The 13,099-nt window shown below is 42.5% G+C and overlaps 1 protein-coding gene across 2 annotated transcripts in view; it reads right to left on the reverse strand.

Annotated features, from left to right (window-relative positions):
- Nucleotides 1–13,099, reverse strand: part of PDE4DIP (phosphodiesterase 4D interacting protein) — a 213,345-nt gene that overhangs the window by 130,328 nt on the left and 69,918 nt on the right. The window contains exons 1-2 of one of the 2 annotated variants that reach the window (XM_028101960.1): nucleotides 7,441–7,479; nucleotides 7,098–7,208 (exon numbers count right to left, since the gene is read on the reverse strand). In XM_028101960.1, coding sequence (XP_027957761.1) covers nucleotides 7,098–7,208; nucleotides 7,441–7,479 — 150 coding nt within the window. Of the gene's footprint in view, nucleotides 1–7,097; nucleotides 7,209–7,440; nucleotides 7,480–13,099 lie in introns of those variants that run through there. The other variant, XM_088022313.1, reaches the window with a different exon arrangement.

Consider the following 13,099-nt stretch of genomic DNA (forward strand, 5'->3'; position numbering starts at 1 on the left):
TCTCTGTGAAATAAATAAATAAAATCTTTAAAAAAAAAAAAATAAAAATGAGAAACGTTGTGTTAAGCAAAAACAGAAAATAAGTTGCTTTTGGTCAAAGCTTCCACAATATTTTAAAGTAACTGTAACAGTTATGGGAAAGTTGCTTAAAATTTTTTTTATTGTAGTAAAATATAAAAAACATAAAATTTACCATTTTAACCATTTTTAAGCATACAGTTCAGTGATATTAAATACATTCATATTGTTGTGCAACCATCCATCTCCAGAACCTTTTCCGCAACTGACTGTACCCACTAAACAATAACTCCCCAGGACGCCTGAGTGCCTCAGTCTGTGAATGGAGCCCCGCAGGGCTCCCTGCTGAGCAGGGAGCCCGCTTGTCCCTCTGCCTGCCACTCCCCCTACTTGTGCTCTCTTTCCCTGACAAATAAATAAATAAAATCTTTTAAAAAAATAAACACACAAACAAACAAACAAAAAGTTCCCCTTCCACACCCTCCCCCTGCCCCTGGCCACCACCATTCTACTCTTTGTCTCTATGAATTAGACTATTCTAGGTACCTCATTTAAGTGGAACCATATAAAAGTTGTTCTTTGGTGACTGGTTTATTTTACTTCACATAATGTCCTCAAAGTTCATCCATGATATAATAGGTGTCAGAAGTTCCTTCCTTTTTCAGGCTGAACAACATTCCATTGCGTGTGTGTACCACATTTTATCCATCTATCGATGGATAATTCAGGCTGCTTCTACCCTTTGGCTACGGTGAATAATGTTGCTATGAACATGGGTGTACAAATATGTTTGGGTCCCTGCTTTCTCTTCTTTCAGGTATATTCTTTCAGGTATATACCTAGAAGTGGACATGCTGGATCATATAATAATTCTATGTTTAATTTTTTTCGAGAATCATCATGCCATTTTCCACAGCCAGCTGGCCAACATGTTATTTTCCAGTTTTTTATTTCTTTGTTTTGTTTTTATAGCAGTCACCCTAATAGCTGTGAAGATTAAACACTTTTTAAACCAAGAACACAAATACCAGTTACAACTATTTAATGACAGAGTCTCCCTCCTTTCTTCCTACTTCTACTCCCAAAAAGAAGAGGAAATGGACAAGCATGCCTTACAGACCTCAGAAAGCTGAGAACGAGGAATCACACACACAGCGTGCGCAGACACAGGCTACATTCACACCAGGCTTCCAGAGAACTCTTTAAAAATAGTTTGGCCAAAGTTGTCCTGATTTCTCTTCTCTCTACTTATATATTTCTCCCTTCCCTACTATGCACATTTCTTAGACTTCACATAAGTAAAACATAGAGGGAGATAAAAACCTTAGCAGCTAACTAAACAAGGGTTTAAAGGTTTACTAAACTGTAAAAAGAAAACAAGAGTCAACTCTGTTAAATATAAGAAGAAAACCATTCACTGTGTCACAGCAACTGCACCATCCCTTTAGGCAATAACCCGAGAAGGTGCAACCGAGCTCTAGTAGGTGTCTCCAGGTATGCAGGATAGTAACAATCCTTTATGTTGATTTAACACCTAACACATTAAAACAGGTTTGCATATGGGAAGGAGGGCAGGGCAGGAATTTGCACCTCTATTTTAGGAAACAGAGGCTCAAAGAAGTTATGGACTTGGCCAAGGACAGACACGTAGCAAGGAATATTCAGAATTCAGGTCTTCTGATTGAATCCCAAAGTTGTCTACCTACATTTTGCCATCCCTCAAAGATAGTAGTCTTTCTCTAATAGCTTTCCGTTGCTTCAAGTCAAAGTTCCTAAATTGTATAGCCCAATGGAGTTCCTATATTCAACTAAAAAAAAAAGATAGTTCTTAAAAGCAAAAAAATAAGGGGGGCCTGGGTGGTGCAGTCAGTTAGGCATCCAACTCTTGGTTTGGGCTCAGGTTGTGATTCGGGGTGGTGAGGTCGAGCCCCACATCAGACTCCAATATTTTCTTTAAAAAACAAAACAGAAATTTAACAGACCCAACCTTTCCTATTCATTCTCTTTGAAGGAATATTTGTACTTGAGGGTGACAGTAAATTTGCTGCAATATGGACACTTGGATTATATTATGTTATTTACGGGCAAACTAAAATGGAGAATTAAGACAAATAGGACAAATGGTCCCAAATCCACTATTGAGGAAAAAAAACTGACTTAAAATAAAAAATGATTGGACTTATCCAATAATTGGACTTATCCGGGCAATTTTGTCATCTCTCAATTTGTCACAATAATGGCAAATATTTCTTGAGGGCTTACTGTATGATAGGCATTGTGCTGATTTCAACTAATTGGCTCATTTAATCCTCCCTCAGATCCTATAAGATAGGTGCTATTACAACACCCACTTCAGCTCAGAGACATTATAGTATTTTCCCAAATTAACACAGGTAGCAAGTAGTAGAACCAAGATTCCTTCTCAGGTCTGTTGGGTTTAGCTCTTAACTATTATGCCCAGTGATCACAGAATAGTAGAAATGATGAAAATTTAGGAGGCAAGTAAACTCAATAGGCTGTTTATCATGATTTTTAAAACCTGCAACAGAAGTACGCTATGTATAAACTTCAAAGTTAAAAAATAAATAAATAAACTTCCAAGTTTGCTCAGGAGAAATATCATCCAATCTCAAAGATGAGAAAGCACAGCTCAGAGAAGTCAGGAGGTTTAAGAGGCCGATATATAATGAAATACAACTCTTTCAACTCCTATCTAAATAAAGGCCAAAATGACTTTAACCTTCTAGTATCAATAATGTCATACTTTGGGCGCCTGGGTGGCTCAGTTGGTTAAGCGACTGCCTTAGGCTCAGGAGTCCCGCATCGGGCTCCCTGCTCAGCAGGGAGTCTGCTTCTCCCTCTGACCCTCCCCCCTCTCATGCTCTCTCTCTCTCTCTCTCATTCTTTCTCTCAAATAAATAAATAAAATCTTTAAAAAAAAATAATAATGTCATACTTAAACAGTGACTCTACCTGGTCCAGGAGGACGACATTCAGTTTTTCCTGATGGTTTTGTTATTGGATCTGGCCCTGTCAGATTTTAAATTACATTCTTAAAAGGGAGCCTTAAATTTTTTTAAGGCAACCTTGTTGGGGCCGGGGCGGGGGGGCGGGGGGTGGGTGCAAGGGGGCGCCTGGGTGGCTCGGTTGGTTAAGTGTTCAACTCTTGGTTTCCATTCAGGTCATGATCTCTCTCTCTCTCTCTCAAATAAAATAAATAAATATTTAAAAAAATAAAGCAACTTTGGGTAATACTAACTTCACACAAGTTTAACAAGTAGTCATCATGGGGCAAAAATACAGTTGATAGTGGTTTTATGTGCTCTTTGGGGACTGGATGTTTACCACACAGCAGTGGATTTCATAAATTCCAGGGTTGGGCATATTTCCAGTGGCAGCGCACTCAGTGATCATGAGAAGATGCAGGATTAGATAATCAACAACAACCAGGAAGTCAGCCAAGTTGCCACCCAGAAATTATTTACCAGAGCAGCTGCAGCCCAGAAATGCTCACAAGCCAGTCTCCCTAGGAGTGGGCCATACTCAGCTGTGGAACACTTACAGCATTTTCTCACTTAACCTTGTTCCAGAATCAGGAGCTATATGTATTACAGTGGTTTCTCCCTTCCCTGCTTCAGATCTTCAGAACAGTCTTCCCACAAAAGCTGAACCTACAATTAATATTTGCTACCAACAGGGGGCAGTGGTACCTGAATATGCCCCAGTTCCCTTGTGCAGAAGGTAAGCAGCCTCTTCCTGTCCTGTTTCTTTTTAAATTGCTTACAGAAGTTGAAGTTCAAAAAGATAAACACTCAACAGAAACGCCTCCAGTCTCACAGAACCAATTTTTATGTATAATTTAATACTACTTTATTAATCCATAGCTAGCATGAGTTTTAAGGTTATTTCTAAATTCTCTGAACAGCTCTAAAGAGAGAAACCCTTAACTCCTTTAATTTACTTGCTTTGAAGTTGATTCTTCTGGGTTTTTATGTAATTCTCTAACTCTTACACCTTCTCATACAATTAAACATCCTTATAGCTGCCATTACAACTAAGGACTATATGTATTTTAGTCTCTCCCTCACTCAACTACCTAACTGAGGACTTGCCACTTGGTGGGAGAAAGACTGAACCCTCTCTCCAGTCCGTTTCTCCTAAACTTTCCTATATTTCCCTTGCCTACAGTCATGGCGAAATGCTTGATTGTCTCTAAGACAGTAATATTCCATTCTTTAGTGCAAATATCTTAACAAAAATCTGCTGTAGCAAAAATACATAGAATGATAAAATAATTACTATTCACAAGAGACTTAGGTATGTTTCACAAACATTGGTTTTATTTAAAAGAATCATGCATCCAGCACCCAAATTAGTGTGGATTCTGACTTAGCTGGGTGTGATTTAATGGTTTTTACTATATTTAAAGAAGCGTCCTTCCAACGCTAAAGAAAAATCAAGCTAAGTGTGGTCACAGAACAGGGCTCTAAATTCCCATCTGAACCACCTGACTTACCATGTGATGCACTGCATGTCATCCCTAGGTGTCTCTTCACCCACACTGCTACTCATTCATTGTCCTAACCTTGTGGAACGCGAGGCATGTTCATGGGAATGCCTGCAGGTGAGATTAAAAGAGCCTCTTTCCCATTTTAAAATCTCATAGTAACTATTATTACTGGTAAACCTATAACTACTACCCCCTCATATACATAGGAAGCTATGAAGTTTACAAAGTGCTGTGATCAAAGTCTTCTCGTTTCATCTTTAGGGCTGCTATTTATTCACACGCTCAACAATCTTCAGTGCCTATGGAGTTGTGCAGTATTCTTCATGCCAATTCTACAGGGGCTGACATAGACTCAGAAAGGTTAAGTAACTTGCCTAGGTCCCCTGGTTGTCCAGGGCTCCCTGGCTGGGGTGGTTTTCTGATCCCTTGTCCTTCCATCAAAATGGAACTGCCCTTGTTTCTCTATCAAGCCCTCATCACTGCATAGTGTGATAAACTAATTTCAACCATGATATTAATGATTGATAATGGCTTTATGTGTTTTTCTTCCCAAATAAGAAGAGCATTTTAAACCTTCAGTGCTTCCCAAATAATCACAGCCAAATGGGATGAGTAATATGACAGATGGATTGAACAAAGATTTGGTAAGAAGGGAAAGGAGGGGACACAGTAGTTTGCGATTCCTTAAATCACAGAATGCCAGTGGGTGCCCGATGACTCTGGACTTAAGGCCAGGAAGAGATAGCACTTAGTGGCAATACTGGGCTAATAAAAGGGTTAGCAACCTTGGCATATGACAATGTCCTGTGACTCTCCCCACCCTGCCCCTCTAGAATCTTTTTTTATTTTTTAAAGAATCTTCTTAATCACACTTCTCTAGGAGTGTAATGGTGCCCTCCCACACCCCACCCAAAATGTTCCCTGAGGACAGTCTTGTTAGCCAGTGCAGAGCAGAGGGGGAGACCAAATGATTCAAGCAGTCAGTTGATTCAAGCTAAAAAAAAAAAAAAAAATTCCTTTCCCTTAAATAATCCAAGACATTGCCCCTTCCTTCTGCCTTGCTTTGGAGACAGCTAATGAAAAATGCTCCTCCCTCTGCACACGGCAGAAATTCATTCACTATTTCTACCCCGAGGCAAAGACTGCCATTCACCCTCCCCGCCTCTCCATCTCTCTGCATTACCAATCGCCACTTGATAATATCTTCCTTGACCTTGACCCCTGGCAACTCCATTCAGGCATGTTCACTCTATAGCCACGTAAGAAATTGAAGGTCAGTCTGGACCAATTTCAGGAAGATTCAGGTTAAAACATGGAAATCCAAGAAAGACAGAAAACAGGGCTAAATCCCCCAGATGTAGCTGCCCACATTAGTTGAATTTACCAAATAACTGTTTGGGTTTCAAAGACACCGGTTATTCCTCTGATCCAACATATTATCTGGCAGCCTGCAAAAGCTTCCCAACCTTCTTCTCGACAGGACAGGACACACATAGACAATGATAATATATTGTATAGTCTTCTGGTGTAAACAGCTAGAGATTTAGAAGCTCAGAAAAAATCAGAGGCGACCAGCTCCAGGTCACTCAGGCCACTTTAGAGCTTGTCCAGACACTAAGAAGGCTGAGGAAGCCAACATTGTGGTAACCAATTAGGAAGCTTCATCCAAAAGCCTTGTGTCCTCTTACCAACCAAGGTGCTGTCTCGTCTCACCCTCCCCTCAGCCAGCCCCCTCCCTCTTCCTTCCCCACCCCAATCACTCACCCATCAACCCAGACCCGCCTCCCTCTCAGAGAAGCGTCCGCCCCCTCCCACCCCTGAGGCCAACAGCACCCTTTTCTTATTCTTAGGTGAACTAGTCCTAAGCCTGAAAACCCCTAAGATTCGATCTTTTAAATGTTATCTGCATTATCATCTTCAAGGACAAACACAAATTTCTCAGGGAACAGAACTGCGCTTAGCCCCTGCTTCTTCCTCCATAGGCTCATTCTCTGCCGCCACCGAGCCAGAGCTAGAAGGGGCCCTTCTCTAGCTGAACATATGTCCTGGAAACAACCTGCTTCAGAGTCACCTTGGCAGCTTTTAAAAAATGCAAACTTCCAGTGAGCACGTTGGCTGACTCAGTCATAAGAGCAAGCGCTTCCTGGGGTCCTGAGTTCCAGCCCCATGTTGGGTGTAGAAATGACTAAAAAAAAAAATAAACTTTAAAAAAATGCAAATTTTAAGACCCCCTTCCCTTGCATTACTAAGTCAGAATCCCCCGGGGGTAAGGCAGGGAATCTACATTGTAAACCAGCTCCCAAAGGTGAACCTTCTGAACAGTTCCACGGCAGAGCAAATTCTGATTTAATCCAGCTCTGTCTCTTTACACATAAGGAAAGTACAAAACAGTCACAAAAGAGGTGAAATGAGCTGGTCCAAGGTCACCCCCGCATTCAGGTGGCCAGACCTGGCGTGGAACCCGCCTCCCTCCCTAGTTAGCACCGCCAGAGGTAGGAAGAGCCTGGATATCGGTGGGTGGGCCAGTAGCCCCCTGCCCAGGGCTGGAGCGCACGGCTCCTGCACTCACTCGCTTGTAGATGTCATCCCGGCTGGCCTCATACTTCTGCTGCATGCGCTCCTCCAGGAAGTAGATGCGCAGCTTGAGGCTGAAGTTCTCCTTCTTCAGGTCATTGAGATGCTGGGACAGAGTGCGATATCCATTAGACATGGTGGGCAACCCATGGGGAGCAGCATGCCCAGTCGCCCCCTCACCCTAGGAACATAGTGCAGCTGCACCGCGGCATGAAGCGAGCCGCTGGGACACTGCTGAGGCTATGGCGACATGACCCCAGTGGCTGGCGCTCTCTCGGGGACCTGGGACTGGGCTCACTGCTCTGGGTGCTGGAGCGCAGCGCACTTTCCTTTTTTACCTCTGGGAGATATTTGCGGAATTCCTGACAGAGGAACATGCTGTGTGAACTCAGACACAAGTGGTGTAACCCGACTCCAAGCCGGACCGGGCTGTCACCCTCCCCAAGCCTCGCAGGCCCAACTAGAGGCAGTTAACAGTTTCTTGGAAAAGAGAGAAAACTGACCCCCCAGAAGCTTCCAGGAAATGGGGAATGGGAATACTTAAAGGTGCTGGTGGGCTTGCACAAAAGAGAAGAAAATGAAGGGCTGTGTGTGTAAGTGGGCACTTAAGTCTCTGGTGGCCCATCTGCACAATAAAACACAAAGGGGAGGGGGCGCCTGGCTGGCTCAGTCGGTAGAGCTTGCCACTCTTGGTCTCAGGATCCCGAGTTCCAGCCCCACACTGGGGATAGAGTTTACTTAAAAAAAAAAAAATAAGCAAACAAACAAAAAACAAACCAAAGGAGTGTGGCCAGGAGCAAGAAATAGGTTGCTATAGGAAAGAGCACATGTCAAATATCCCCTTTCTGTCAGGTGCAGATCTTAAAGACCTATTAACAGGAGGGGAAGGCTCTCCAATTTCCTTTGATGATCCAGAATTCACCTCTAATCAGTTTCTTCCCAGTTTTGCTCCCTGGACTTTTCAAGTCCAGAAGCAGTTAAATAAATAGTCTTTACCACCATGTGCCTCCCACCCCCATACACACCAGAGCCACCCCCAAAGAAAGAGTAAATCTAGTTCCGTGGAAATCTTTGCGAGCTATTACCAGCTAGACAAGCTCACAGAGAGGCAGGGTCAAAGGCTCCTTCCTCCAAGGGATGAGGGAAAGAGAGGGCTGAGGGGGAAAGGGGAGGAGAGGAGGCGTCAGTCTGGAGCCCAGAGATTTCAGCCAGTCACTGGTTCTTACTCTGGCACCTGCCAAGTGGAGCCAGGCACTCATCACCAGATCCCGCTCGCAAAGCAATTTAAGATCCTTGAATGACAGCTGCAACATTAGCAGGAAGTATTATTTATACCACATCACACGGGACACTGAAGGTGACTAGGAGACCATCCCACAACACAGATATGAAACACAGGTTCCTAGTTCCAGTAATACCGGGTTGAAAAGCATTAATATTAACATCAAAGTAAAAGGAAACTAGACCTTTATACTTAAATCAAGTACTCACTTCTTCCCTAACCTACCTGTTCTTCAATCTTCTATCTTAATTCTTCATAATAAGTCTAACCAACATCTTCTGGGTATCCACCGGGTAGTATGTTGGGCATGACAAATACAAAGATGAAGATAGTCCCAACTCTCAAAGAGCTGGTGGCTATACAGATGGAGGGATGTGTTTTCCACTAGAATCCTCCAAGCTTGTGTTACTCAAACTTTTTACATTTTATACTGCAGTCCGGTACACACACACACCTACACAGACAGACATAACTGAAAAGTTTCACAAAGTAATGTTACCATCACTATGTGTCATGTACTCTGGTGTTTTTCTATTCTATTTTTCTTCCTGGGAGTGACCCGCTGAATTGATTTCATGACCCACTAAGACGTTTCATACTGAAGTTCGAAAAACACTGCATGTATGGGAACCCAGGAGAAAGAGTGATTCATTCTTACTGGAAAGATGAGAAAAAAGCTTCACTGAGACTTGCACTGCCCTTAAAGATAGAAAAAGTTTGAGTGAATAAAGTGGCCTCAGGAGGTCATCATTAGAACTGAGCATTCTCTCAAATAGATTTGGATTATATGTGGGCAACACATTTCTTACCATCAACTGTAACTTAAGACAAAATATTCCTCATTTCTAAAAAAATATACACATTCAAAATTTATTTAGCTCTTTTCATTAAATCTGTGCTCTTGGAATTAAAGAGTGTCATTTAGTCTTAGAGAGAGCAAGGAAGAGGGAAGTCTAAATAAAAACTCAGAAGATCCTTTTCTGGTCTGAAAATAGCTTGTATTTGTTACTAAATAGCTGTAAGACCTTGGAAATGCATTTCTCCAGAGGCCCAAGTGTCCTCATTTATAAAATGAAGTGGTTGGAAAGTAGGTGATTTTCAAGGCCCTTTTCTGGTCTAAGCTCCTAGAGGAAATAACCTACTTATTATCTACTTATTACCTACCTACTACCATTTTGCACAAGGGGAACCAGGCTGCCAGATTCCAGATTTGTGTTTAATCATGATTTCAATGTCTACTTAGATTCTTTTAGCACAAAAGATAGCTTAATAAAAGTTCATGGAATGTAAAATTGCATATGAATGCAGGGATTCTTACCCAACCTAGGTATTTCTTTCTGTACATAAATGCCCGATTCGTCTTATGCCCAGTGATACCTTGCTTTTCTATCTCTCTGGCCCTTTTTCTGTTTTTTTTTGTTTGTTTGTTTTTGTTTTTTTGCCAGCTCCTTAAGGTGAGTGCTTAAACAATGGTCAGTTCTTCCCCCTTCTGATGTTTTTCTCTCCATACTTTGCCCCTCGAGATTTTATCCACTTTTAGGGCTATCACTGTGGCCTCCCAAACAACCCCAAACCTTCACCTGAGCCCTCTCCCCCAAGAGCTAGCCTGACATACCCAGCTTTTTGCTAGATAGCTCAACTTGAATGTTCCATTCTCAAGGCAAACCTCATAGCAAAGACTTTTGCCACAGTCTATCATGTCTGCCAGACTTCACTCCAGACATCTGTCCTCCATATTATAGGCAGAGTAATACTTTCAAAACTCAAATCTTATCCTGACATCTCCCTTAGTTAAAATCCTTCACAGGCATCTCACCACTCTCAGAATAAGGAAAACACTATCACATCCCCTCAAGAAACACCCCGTCTTTTTTCAAGCCCTAGTTCCGTTCCCACCCAAACAAAGCCTTCTCTGCTACCCCAGGCCAGAAAGATGTCTCCCTCTTTTGAACTCCTCAGGCAAATATCAACATTCTGCAAGTGTTCATCGAGTGCCTCATGACATGGCTTATCTGTTGTCTGGAGGAGTTATTTACACCTCTTAGAGCTATTTAACTTTTCCTGTGTTTATGTCTCTCCAACTAGTCTGTGAGCTGCCCAATGAAAGGGTCAATGACTCACACATCTTTCTCTCCTCCTTCAGCTCCCACAACAGCCAGGAAGCCCTCCCCAGTGACAGGCATCCCCCTGTGGAGTCACAGCCGGCTTACAATCACCTCCCCCACACTGGAGTGTTCTGAGGGCCGACAAGGCATATTTGGTGTCTTGGCACACTCACTGCATAGTACTGAGGAAGCGATCCCTAAATATTTGTGGAATCAGTGAGTAGGTAAGTATTCCATATATATTTCACTTTTTGCTGATCTGACTTGTTAGATAGGGGCTAGCTTGCTTATATTATTCTCACAATTTTCCAATAATATAGAAAAGTTTGTTTTAATAGCTCCAAAGAGACTACATTTGCTAGGATGGTTACTGCAGGAAAATTTCTAAGTTTATATGCCTATCTAGCCCTTTCTCTTGACTCTGATATGTATCTAACTTCCTAGTAGAAATGTCCACTTGAATATAGACTTGAATACTTGTGGCATCTGAAACTGAACTCTTGAGCTTTCCCAGCACACATGTTCCTTCCCCAGTGGATCCAGTTTCAATTGGTAACAACTCAGTATTTGCAGTTGTTTGGGCCAAAACCTTCTGAGTTATTCTTTTCTCTTCTTTCTCCTACACATCATCTCATCTGTCTGTAAATCTCATTATTTCTACTTTCTTTTTTTTTTAAGATTTTATTTATTTACTTGAGAGAGACAGAAAGAGAGAGAGAGAACACATGAGAGCGGGGAGGGTCAGAAGCGGACTCCCCGCCGAGCAGGGAGCCCAATGCGGGATTTGATCCTGGGACTCCAAGATCATGACCTGAGCTGAAGGCAGTCACAACCAACTGAGCTACCCAGGTGCCCTTTATTTCTACTTTCTATAGAGAGAGAATCCATCCACTACCTCTGCACTGGTATCTTGGCCACTCTAGCCCGAGATGCTATGATTGAATGCTCCCCTAAATTACTGGACTAGCCCCGATAACTGGTCTCCCTGCTCCCACCCTTGCTCCCCTATAGTGTATTCTTAGCGCGGAAGCCAGAGGGACCCTTTAAAATACGTCAGATTACTCCTCTGCCGGAAACCCCCACTGGTTTTCCATCAAGTTTAGAGTGAAATGCTAAGTCATTTCATTAGCCCATTAAGGCCCAAGGCCCTAATCTAGAACCCAGCTCCTCGTCTTGTCTTTTCTATTTTTCCTACTACTTTCTCCCTGCACACTTTGCTCCAGCCACACGCTTCCCTTTGCTCCCCCTCAAAAATAGCCAGCACCTTCCCTCCTCGGGGTTTTAGGGCTTGTTGATCCTTCTGTATGGTATGCTCCTTCTCTAGATATCTGCAGATTCTCTTCCTCACCTTCATTAGTTAGGTCTTTGATCAGATGTCACTTTCCACCTTATTTAAAAGTGTAACTCTCCCTAGACCTCACCCCAGTAATCCCTTCATTGTTTTTTTTTAATCCATACACTTTCATTATTTAAAATATTATATTTCCTTATTTATTTTGTTTCTTATCTGTCTCTGCCCACTAGCATGTGAACCCCATATGAAAGGCAGGATTTTTTCCTATTTTGTTCACTGCTATATCACTAATACCAAGAATGGAGCTTGGGATACAATAGGTGCTCAATAAATATTTGTTGAACAAAAGAAATGATGAATAAGGGCACCTGGGTGGCTCAGTTGGTTGTGTCCAACTCTCGATTTTGGCTCAGGTCCTGATCTCAGAGATGTGGGATTGAGCTTTGCGCTCAGTGTGGAGTATGCTTGCCCTTCTCCCTCCCTCTGCTGGTGCTCTCTCCCTCTCTAAAATAAATAAATAAAATCTTTAAAAAAAGAATTGATCAATAATTAACCCGCTGACTTTGACCTCTCTGGATTTAACTCTTTTTCTTTTTTAAAGGTTTTATTTATTTATTTGAGTGAGAGAGAGAGAGGGTGCTCCCAACCCCCCCATCCCCCCTACCCCCACAACCTGGGCTCACTCTCACCATCCTGAGATCATGACCTGAGCTGAAACCAAGATGCTTAACCTACTGAACCACCCCGGGGTCCCTCTGGATTTAATTCTAATAGAACTCAATCTGTATACAAGATTACACAGGTGTTTCAGGATGAGGAATTTATCTAAAGGCATCCTTCCTTATAAAATGTTATTTTTTTTAAAGATTTATTTGTTTATTTATTTAACAGAGATAGAGAGCACAAGTAGGCAGAGCAGAGGCAGAGGGAGAGGGAGAAGGAGGCTCCCTCCCCACTGAGCAGGGAGCCTGACTCGAGGGCTCCATTCCCAGTACCCTGAGATCATGACCTGAGCTGAAGGCAGATGCTTAACTGCCTGAGCCACCCAGGTACCCCTAAAATGTTATTTTTATAATTAAAATAAACTTTTCTAACTAACTTCAACATACAAGACAGAATCTGAACTTTTTTTTATTTTTTTTTAAAGATTTTATTTATTTATTCATGAGAGACAGAGGGAGAGAGAGAGAGAGAGAGAGAAGCAGAGGGAGAAGCAGGCTCCCAAAGAGCAGGGAGCCCGATGCGGGACTCGATCCCAGGACCCTGGGATCATGACCTGAGCTGAAGGCAGACGCTTAACCATCTGAGCCACCCAG

This window comes from Eumetopias jubatus, unplaced genomic scaffold, assembly GCF_037043125.1.
Source record: "Eumetopias jubatus isolate StellerSeaLion01/CBP00866 unplaced genomic scaffold, mEumJub1_p1.0 scaffold_4, whole genome shotgun sequence".
Classification (NCBI taxonomy): Eukaryota; Metazoa; Chordata; class Mammalia; order Carnivora; family Otariidae; genus Eumetopias; species Eumetopias jubatus.